General features: G+C 36.6%; 1 protein-coding gene across 2 annotated transcripts in view; it reads right to left on the bottom strand.

The window, feature by feature from the left end:
• Nucleotides 1-1,651: 1,651 nt before the first annotated feature.
• The window catches only part of LOC107684873 (beta-1,4-galactosyltransferase 5-like), a 24,566-nt gene continuing 15,781 nt past the window's right edge, over nucleotides 1,652-10,436 (bottom strand). Inside the window, exons 2-9 of one of the 2 annotated variants that reach the window (XM_016481242.1) lie at nucleotides 8,421-8,540; nucleotides 7,777-7,890; nucleotides 7,200-7,327; nucleotides 5,727-5,843; nucleotides 5,225-5,412; nucleotides 5,020-5,142; nucleotides 3,722-3,823; nucleotides 1,652-2,833 (exon numbers count right to left, since the gene is read on the bottom strand). In XM_016481242.1, the coding sequence (XP_016336728.1) occupies nucleotides 2,686-2,833; nucleotides 3,722-3,823; nucleotides 5,020-5,142; nucleotides 5,225-5,412; nucleotides 5,727-5,843; nucleotides 7,200-7,327; nucleotides 7,777-7,890; nucleotides 8,421-8,540 (1,040 nt within the window). In that variant the 3' untranslated portion in view covers nucleotides 1,652-2,685. The remainder of the gene's footprint in view (nucleotides 2,834-3,721; nucleotides 3,824-5,019; nucleotides 5,143-5,224; nucleotides 5,413-5,726; nucleotides 5,844-7,199; nucleotides 7,328-7,776; nucleotides 7,891-8,420; nucleotides 8,541-10,436) is intronic. The other variant, XM_016481243.1, reaches the window with a different exon arrangement.

Below are 10,436 nucleotides of genomic sequence, written 5' to 3'. Positions count from 1 at the left end.
TATATATAGAAGTTAAATAAACCCAGCAGGTGCAACAGACTTTTGATTCTACAAAATAAAACCTGTTCCTGACACTAAACATATAACTCTAATTATAAAGTGGAAAAAAAAAAAAAATGAATGGTAATCATAATTTGGAAGCAAGGGATCAAACAAAACACAACACAAAAAAAGAAAGAAAAAAAATCATACTGAATGAACTGAAACATTCAAATCCTTGATTCATAAACAAAATCATAAAAAATCCATACAAAAAATTCCTTACTTTCCTAAATTGTGCCTTATTTTTATGGATGTAAAGTGTATTTAGACTCGCAATACAGCAACAAGTTTTTATTCCAAACCAAACTTGACAAACAAGAGGACGTTTATTGGTTTTTAACTCTGCAGCATCGTGCTGGAATCCAGTCATATTGCACCAGGTTTGGTGTGAGAGTACTAATCTTTAATTAAATGAGTAAAAAAAAGACCCCAAACATTGGCGCAAAACTCCATGAGCGTCAAACACAGAGAGAATCAAACATTAGAAAAACCTGCTTGAGCGCACGTCCAGCTAAACACAATTTACCTGCTACACGGATAGATTACGCTGCCGAGAAGGTCAATGAAGCAAGAGTGTAATTAGTTTCAATCTCGTATAATTATCTGTTACAAGACAAAAAGTACCACGGCAGCACAGTTCTAATATCTGTGAGGTCAGCACCATTGGTTATCTGGGCGGGCGCTCAGGAACAGTCTCTGTTCTCTCGTGTCATCATCCGAAACAGCCGTCCATTCAGTTTAACAGCAACAGACTCTCTTCCCAAGATCAGCCTCACATTGTATGCCATAACATATTTCAGTGCTTGTTTTTACATCACAGTTATCTACCTTGATCCGTTTCCCTCAAAATAATCACAATTACAGTAAAACAAGATAGAAATATGTAAAAATTAACTAAAACTAATTAAAAAAACAAATATGTTCATAAACGAATGAATAAATACGAGGGCCAGCCTCTCCGATATGAAGAATGCACACGGACACGCTCACAAATATGCATTACGAAGCCCCTAAGATCTCTAAATGACATAAACGCGTGTAATGAGAATGTGTTATTACGGTAAGAGTGAAAGCAAAGGGCCTCATTTATGATTCATAAATGACTGACGTGGACATTGTATCTCAGGATATTATAAAACCGAACCAATTTCTGTGCAAGTTGTTCATAAATATCAATGCGTCGAATTGTGCAAGAATGTTTTTATGAATGATAATGCAGAAATTCAGTCTGCTTTCATGAATGTCACGTCATATTTCTTGAACGACTTGCACGTGTTTCTACACATTTCTTGAATGGAAGTTGTTGAATGCAGTATCATGAATGAGGCCCAAAGTGTGTTTGGTCTAATAGAGTTGCACAGTCTGTTTGTCCAAATTCAGTTCAGGAGGCAACAACACTCAAAATTAAAAAAATGTCAAATATTGGCTCTAGTAAATCTTTATAGCTGAACTGAGTTTTCTAACTCACTCACATGAGGTGAGGTGACTACACACTCCTCCGCTATCAATGAGAGGGACGTCTGTTCTTCCGCAACAGACAACAAAACTTTCTGGTTGTTAAAAAAAAGGTGCGCTCGTTTAAAACAGTTGCGTTCGATCCTTCGCTGGTTGTGCTGATTTAAATCTAGCGGTTCTGTTGTGTTTGTGTCGCAAGTTCAGTGACGCAGGTAGGGACGAGCCATAATCTTGCACTTCTGTGCCATTTTAATTTAATTTAATTTAGTTTAATTTAATGTCCCCCCACTCAATACCGCTTGCCTCTGACTAGAAATGACAAGTAGCAAATCATAAACTAAAAGCTACTGGCCATTTAAAAAAGGTACAAGCCCTTTGATATGCCCCAACGCCCTGTTTTATTGGAAAATACATGAACACAGGAAAGGATGCTGTGCTTTTCAAGCCATTTCATGGGGTCATTCTAATGTCGAGAAATCTCTTTGTGTTGAATACGTCTAAAAACTGTGCTGCGGTAGATGAGCACGTTTGTATTGTACAGCTAAAATGATTGAGGGTATTAAATTCCACGTTTCATGAGCGAATACTCCCACTTAAAGCCGTGATGTTAGTAGCATCTACTGTAAGTATCAGTGCATGCTTATTTATTGATCATTTAATAAATCTCTTTAATAAATCTGCATTTATTAGTTTATATTCTAATGCACAGAACCAGCTGTGCTTGTTTCTGGCAGAGAAAAGGGCATGTCCCTCAACTCCTACAATGGCTATTCTGAAGTCGTTCAGCATAATTGTCATTAACTTGTTCAATAGCTTTTCTCATTCATGCTGTAAACATGCGACTTCCCCCCCAGGTGAAGTCTGATTAGAAGACACACCACATGTCGGATCTGACTGGTCCGACGAGAGTAAACCAGCAGTTGGGGTTTTGGATTCAAGAACTGATCCATTCACATGATAGACACACAGTTGATGAGTAGCAAAGGAAAATAAACAAAAATTTGGTAAAATTAGCTTAAAAAATTAAGTAGAAAAAAAACTATATATAAAAATGAAAGAAATTTAAAAAAAAAATGCACTGAGTATTAAAAGATTTGTGAAATCCCCTCCCCTTCCTAAAAAAATAACTTATAAAAATGGTGGTGTAGCATGTGGCATGGGTCTCTCTTGCCCGTCCCTTGTGTGATGTCAGTAATCGGCGACAGGGGCCAGCTCTCGACTGAGCGTCACTGACACATTAGTGTACAGACTCTTCCGGGACACTAGAGGGGAGTAATTCAAGTTATTCAGGCCGTCCAGGCTCTGTCTCTCCTTGGATCTACGGAGCAACTTATATCTGAAAAACAAAAGGAGAAAATGTGTTTTCAGCAACCTGTCAAAAACTTGTTTGGCCTTGCCTTTCAGCCCGTTAATGAAACACAAGCAGAACAAATTGTAATGTACTGGACTTTATTCATGAAACATGAGCAGAATGAATGTCCGTAAAACTACTGGGCCTCATTCATAAAACCATATTTGGTCACACTTTAGTTTGGCATCCAACTATTAACTATGACTTTTGCTTCAGTAAACTCCTAATTTGCTTATTATTAATAGTGAGGTAGTTGTTAAGTTTAGGTAAGGGGTGGATTAAGGGATCTAGTATATGCTCATACAGAATAAGACATTAATATGTGCTTTATAAGTACTATTAAACAGACAATATGCTAGTAATATGCATGCTAGTAAGCAACTTAACAGTGAGAACTGGCCCCTAAAATAAAGTGTTACCAAAAATGTAGGTAAATATGATTTTACAAACAGTTTAAATTGATTTTTTTGGTGCTTGTATGTTGAATGATCTGATCTTGTGTAAACTGTTGCTTTCGTCAATGACACAATTTATGCAAGAATGGTTTTAATTTTAATTTACTCCGACATTCTTATTTTACGTTCATTTAGTTCAATAATTTACACAAGAATGGATTTAGGAATGATAAACAAAGAAATCTGTTCTGTTTCATGAATAAGGCGTAATCTTACGAAAGATCGGGCCTTTTCCATGAAATTCAATTCAATGCAACAATTTACATAATAATTGTTTATGTAAGAACCGTTGCATTCTAGTACCCAACAATTCATACGACGTCACCAAAGTGTGCACTTGGAGGAAGACTGCATGTGCTCAGGATGTCGTCTGAAATATGGCAAAAAAAATGTTTCAAAAGGGCTGTCCTCATCTTACCGGCCCAGAAACTGGACTTCCCCGCGGTGGTGGTGTGGTATAGACATGTAACGACCAATGTCTCCATGAGGCCGACTCACTTTGTAGCCAGCAAACTGAACCCTGGAAAAAACACATGTAAGTGTCAACGATGTTCCAATTCACTGCAAGAAGTGAAGGACTATTTACAATATTTACTAAATTAAGTATTTATGATGCAAACTATACTGCATAGATGCAATATCATGCAGAAGCAATAGTTTTTGGTTACAGATGCCGAAATTCACTATTCACAGTCACCCACGTTGAATTTACTCTATGTACGGATGTGTTTCATAATAGGTGGCTTACCCAAGGCTGTAGTACGCGGAGTACTGTGGTATTTGGCTGCCGTTACGAAAAATACGTTTATTCTACAGGGTTGTTAGTATACTTCAGTATACTTCTTAAAACAACAACAAAAAATACTTTTAGTCTTCTTTTTATATGACAAATACTTAGCGAATTTATACTTATGTGTACTTGGCTTGTATACTGACAAGTAATCAGAACAATATATTTGGCCTATACTTGTACTTAATCTTTTGATCTTTTCATATTCCAAGCTTACTTAGCTTGTAGTTTTGTTTACTCTTTTGACAGAGTAACCTATGTGTCACACATACTGGCGTACTCCAGCATATGTTTTACATACTATCTCATAAACTTGTTCAAGTTTATAGTAATAAGTCAGCTTTTGGTTGGAATAATTGAATAGTATGTTGGTGGAACTGAACCTCTTTTTTTTTTTTTTGTACAGACAGATCTTCATTTAGCTGATTTTACTGACAATTCTTCCATGGTGTGAATAAACTATAAGTATGATGTTGGGATGATACAAATGTACTAGCTGAACATTGATTTTAGTATACTTACCACATGAAACTTAGAAAATATACTTGAACTTTACTTAATAAAATTAACTTAAAATTTACTTATTTCTAAGAGTAGCACTCATGAAGCACTCCATGTAAAATAAAATTAAGCTTTGGAAATCATGTTTTTCAAAAGTAACATTTTTTTTTGTGTGTGTAATCCATCTTAATTGAGGGGAAATTACTGAGCGCACCTTTAACGTCCGTTGGCAATCATTCCTTTTATAGTACGTATTAAACATTTATTGGGATCCAGATAGTCCAGTCCAGTTCAGGAAGCATTACTATCATCTTTTACAGTAAACCGACTGCTAGACCACTTTTGTGGGAGTGACTCTTTTGAAAAGACATGAGATCATTGCGTTGCAAAATCCTGTTAACAGTTTCAAAATTTCAACTTTGTACCTGTTCCAAAGGTCGTCGTCTTCCCCTCCCCAACCCCAGAATGCATTGGGAAAGCCATTTATCTTCCTGAACTGCTCCACGGTGAGCCCACTCACACCACCAAAGAACTCCTCATACGGAAGCCTGCATGTTCAGAGAGATCCGAATCTTTATTCACAACCAAACATCATACATACATAGAAAGCAGTGTGCTATGAAACCGTACATGTAAGAGTACTTGTTGAGTTTGACCGCAAAGTGTCTTGGCATTTCACCACATCCATAGTAGTTGCGGTCATTTTCCAGAATGTGGTCAACATCGTGAAATATTACACAATCCCAGTTCAAGTCCTTCATGGCCTCTTTGAAACCGACATTAAACAGCATGGCACGATTGAACGGTTCATTTGCTGCCTGTGGACACACACAAACATTCAACTTTCTTTCCTTTACCTTTACTCTCACCACTACTTTAAAAAAAAAAAAAGATTTTTTTTTAAATCGTTTGTAAAAGCAATCTTATGTTCGGCTGTGTTTCAATGGGACAATTTAGAATAGCTTGACAAATGGTGTGACAGTCCAAATATGATGGGTCAGAATAGCGTAACCTACTACCATACTGCACAAACAGTTTTTGCACTATATAAATTTGAACAGTTGCTGTAAAAAGAATTTGGATACTTGAGCCACACAAGGTTATACAGTGTGACAACTTTCCTTTTCCTGACCTGTTCAATGACATAGAAGCCGAACTGCAGTCTCTGCCTCTGCAGTGCTGGGATCAGATGTCGGAAAAGTATGGGAAGGTGCTCATGGCGATTACGGAAAGGAACCAAGATGGCCACCTAAAACACATGAAATAGCAAAATGACTGCAAAAATGAGGAAAGATCAGTTCTCAGTGTCAAAGATGCCCAAAGATGCCCACATTTCTATTACTGCTACAGACATTCAAATATTTAAGACGTATTTGTATGTGTCAGAGCTGGGTGATAAATATTGAATATTTAAAGATGGATATATATACAGTATATATACACTGAACAAATTTATAAACGCAACACTTTTGTTTTTGCTTTATGGAGTAATGCAATATTGTAATGCATTACTTTTAAAAGTAACTTTCCCCAACACTGCACATTTTTACAGTTGCTGTAAGAAGAATTTGGATACTTGAGCCACACAAGGTTGTACAGTGTGACAGCTTTTTTTCCTGACCTGTTCAATGACGTAGAAACCGAACTGCAGTCTCTGCCTCTGAAGCACTGGGATCAGATGTCGGAAAAGTATGGGGAGGTGCTCATGGCGATTACGGAAAGGAACCAAGATGGCCACCTAAAACACATAGGAAAATGATTGCAAAAAATCAAGAAATATCTGTTTTCAGTGTCAAAGATCCCCAAAGTTAAGAATTTTACCACATTTCTATTGCTGCTACAATATCTAAGATGCATTTGTATGTGTGTGTCAGGGCTAGGTGATAAATATTTAATATTTAAAGATATGTTTGATTTGACTTTTTTTGACAATTTGAAAATGTCCAATATTGTAAATATCTTCATGATTTTAGCACACTTTTTATTAGATGTTTTTTAAAGGTTGTCCCAATGTTGTATCTTATATAAAATTCACAAATGCAAAAAAGAAAAAAGAAAAAAAATACTTATAAGAGTTTGATTCATTTCCATGCAATTGTCATTTTATCCATTTTAATTGTTTCCTAAGTCTGATTCAATGACTAAACGGTTTCATCACAATTTTACTGTCCCATATGTGCTTTAAATTGCCTTAGAAAAGAGATTTTGTGTGACGTGTAGCAATATGTGTATTACTATATCGAATAATATACTATTTCATTAAAAAAATATTATTCTGCTTCTTGCATAAAACATTTTAATTTGGAAACAATTGTTTTCAACATAATCATTTTACATCCAAATGAAAACTTATGAATACTGGGTCCCAGTGTATATAGCTACACAAAGAGAAGCAAATGACAGACGTTTAAAAAATAACAGACTTTACAGGGAGCCTCGACTCATCTTGCAACAGAGCCTTTTCTGCCCCTCAGACCACAACCACAAAACACACACGCACACGCACACACACACACACACACACACATACACAGAAACAGGTAAGAGATAGCAGGGTTTTTTTATTTTCAAAGTCTGACAGCAGCAGCAAGTACAAGTGACTAACCTTCCAGCGTGGGAGACAGTCGTGCGGTTTCCAGTGGCCCCCGCGTGACAGACTTGGATCTGCCTTCTTGAGAAATTTCTCCACCTCCTCTAGAGCGATCTCACTCATGTTCACCTTCAGCTGGCCCTCTGACAGACAAGAAGTGAGAACACGCATATTGTAATAACTGCTGTTAATCATACCAGCATTTATGTGAGCGTTGTGAGCACATTCATTGTAATTACAGCTAGCGACACTAGAAACAAAGCTGTACAAGCTCTATTCCAAAACCACTTTCAAATACTTCAAGTGCGTTTAGTTTCTATTTGGTAGTCATGTAATATTTAATGTCTGTTCATTGTTGTGAAATAACCCCCTTCAGGGTGACATAGGATGGATGATTTTCTGGTTCTGTTAATGGTTCTTCAACGGCTGTATTCTTTCATCAAAAAATGCAAAGTGCAACCGGAGGATTCTCATTAATGAAATGACTCTTATCAGCTTTAACAACTCACTCACTGACGGAAATGATCATATAGTGCTTCTGAAGCGTGCTTCCCCAAGAGTACCGAAAGAAACATTACGTTTCTGCACTTACTCATGGAGGGCAGTTTCTCCGGGCAGACCTGATCAGGCATGTATGTGAAGCCCTCCGGGAGGTAAGGACTGGTGGGAACATCTGTCTCACTTAAGTTAAACTCATATGTATAGTCTAGAAAATAAGAGAATCAAACATTCACACAGTAAAACATGACAGACACCCCAACTGTCTTCCCAAGACTCAGCAGTTCTTTTCTGCCCATTGGTTTTTTATTGTATATATATATATATATATATATATATATGTATCCTAAATCCCACCCTGTTTGGGGGTTTGGCCATGAAAACTCCCTCTTTTGGTTTTGTTATAGTTATACATTTACAAGTGTACATTCAACAACACAATACAAACATGTTTTTTTATACATCTTATTAAACATTTTCATTGAATCGATGTTGCAAAGTATGTTAAAGTTGAACACTGGCTTAAATTTTAACCTTGTTTTATGAATGAAAAACATTATTTGCTAAAGTGTCTTCCAATAAAACTGCTTATTTTGGTGGGTCTCAGAAGGATATAATGCCTTCATTTCCTGAGGATATGTCATTGCTGCTGACGGGATGTTCTATAGGAAGCGAGATAAGTGGTCTGTTCTCTGCTCTTCATAACAATGATGAGAATATATCAGGAGTATTTCGTACCTGTGCCAGTGGTGTTGTAGGCACTGCGGACCATCTGCTCAAGAACCTGAGCTCCCATATTCCTCACATTCTCACGGATCTGGATTCCACGGGCCTGAACCATGAACAGGTACTCATTAACTGGGAGAGAAAAAGAGAGAGCTATTATCCTCAGAATAATGGCATACATACTGACACAACACATAATTATTATGGCCGTCAGTCTGCCGCTGGTGTGAGACTGTAACATTGGTGCAGTTTTCTAAAGGACCATCAGCACGGTTTTTCAGCTGAAAAAACAAACAACAAGAAGCATATTTCACACAAAAAAAAAAACGCCATTCCTGTTCTTTCTTATGTAGATGTTAAGAAGGATGTTCATGCTACACTTCTGCATATAATGAAAGTGAACGGTGACTAGATGCTATTAAAAAAAAAAAATCAATTCAGTGTTTGACACTGTCAATTCCTAAACCCTGGATTAACTTTCTTAGCTTCCTAAATTTATTCGGTTATAATAAAGAGTCAGAGAAAGATACATATTCATTTTGATCCTGTTGCTACCTTGGTGAGCCAACTGCAGTCACAATACTGTACAATATATAATCATGATGGACACATATCGCCATTCTTTTTACACGTGCTGCAAAATGCAACAACTGCAGAGCTGAACAAATCTGTTAGCATAGTGGTGTTGGTTGGGTGAGAATCCCTGTGTTCAATAGATTTCACACACTTTAACATGCTGTAAAAGAACAACCTTATTTTCAGGCATTAATGTTTAATTTTTGCATCAACAAGATAAAATGTGTGCCAGCATACAGAGCTGGACTGCGTCTGTGTGTGTGCGTGTGTCTGAGTGTGTGTGTGTGTGTGTGTGTGTGTGTGTGTGTGTTTTTCTACACTGGTGAGGACTTAAATCTGAATACACACCAACTCATGGGGACTTTTGTCACCGTGGGGACCTAAATTGAGGTCTCCATGGGTACAGAAGCTTATAAATCATACCGAATGAGTTTTTTTGAGATTGTAAAAATGCACAAAGTTTCATGTGAGGGGTAGGTTTAGGTGTAGGGTTTGTGTAGGGCGATAGAAAATACAGTTTGTACAGTATAAAAATCATTACGCCTATGGAGAGTTCCTATAAGGATAGTGCACCAGACTGTTTGTGTGTGTGTGTGTGTGTGTGTTTGTGTGTGTGTGTGTGTGTGTGTGTGTGTGTGTGTGTGTGTGTGTCTCTTTGCTCTGTGTGACTAATGCAGCTCAATGGGAAACAACACTGGGCAGATATTACGTAATACAGAATCTTCCCTTCAAACATTAAAGATGAATCATAAGTATTGTATATAATAACATTTATTGGGTGTTTCCCAAAATATCATAAGCACTCAAGTAAGTTCTTAAATGTAAATTAAATTTAAATTAAGTTTTATCCGTGTGTGAATCAAACTGAATTTATGGTGCAGCTCTATATATAAAGTTAATATCCAACTTTATTCGCATATATACAGAAAAGCATTATACGCTATATGTCAAATCAAAACCAACTACCTGATTTTTTTTTCTGTTTATACATTGGGTTATATATGTACTATGTATAAACATTATACTCATGTAAAATGTAAAGATATATCATAAGACATATCATATATCATACAGATATATAAGATATCGTTCAATATATATAGAGTATATACACACACACACACACACACACATATATATATATATATATATATATACAGTATCTCACAGAAGTGAGTACACCCCTCACATTTGTGTAAATATTTTATTATATCTTTTCATGTGACAACACTGAAGAAATGACACTTTGCTACAATGTAAAGTAGTGAGTGTACAGCTTGTATAACAGTGTAAATTTGCTGTCCCCTCAAAATAACTCAACACACAGCCATTAATGTCTAAACCACTGGCCACAAAAGTGAGTACACCCCTAAATGAAAATGTCCAAATTGGGCCCAAAGTGTCAATATTTTGTGCGCCCACCATTATTTTCCAGCACTGCCTTAGAGCTTC

The sequence above is a fragment of the Sinocyclocheilus anshuiensis genome, unplaced genomic scaffold (genome assembly GCF_001515605.1).
Source record: "Sinocyclocheilus anshuiensis isolate Anshui unplaced genomic scaffold, SAMN03320099.WGS_v1.1 scaffold429, whole genome shotgun sequence".
Lineage (NCBI taxonomy): Eukaryota > Metazoa > Chordata > Actinopteri > Cypriniformes > Cyprinidae > Sinocyclocheilus > Sinocyclocheilus anshuiensis.
This window is presented reverse-complemented; position numbering and strand designations above follow the sequence as displayed.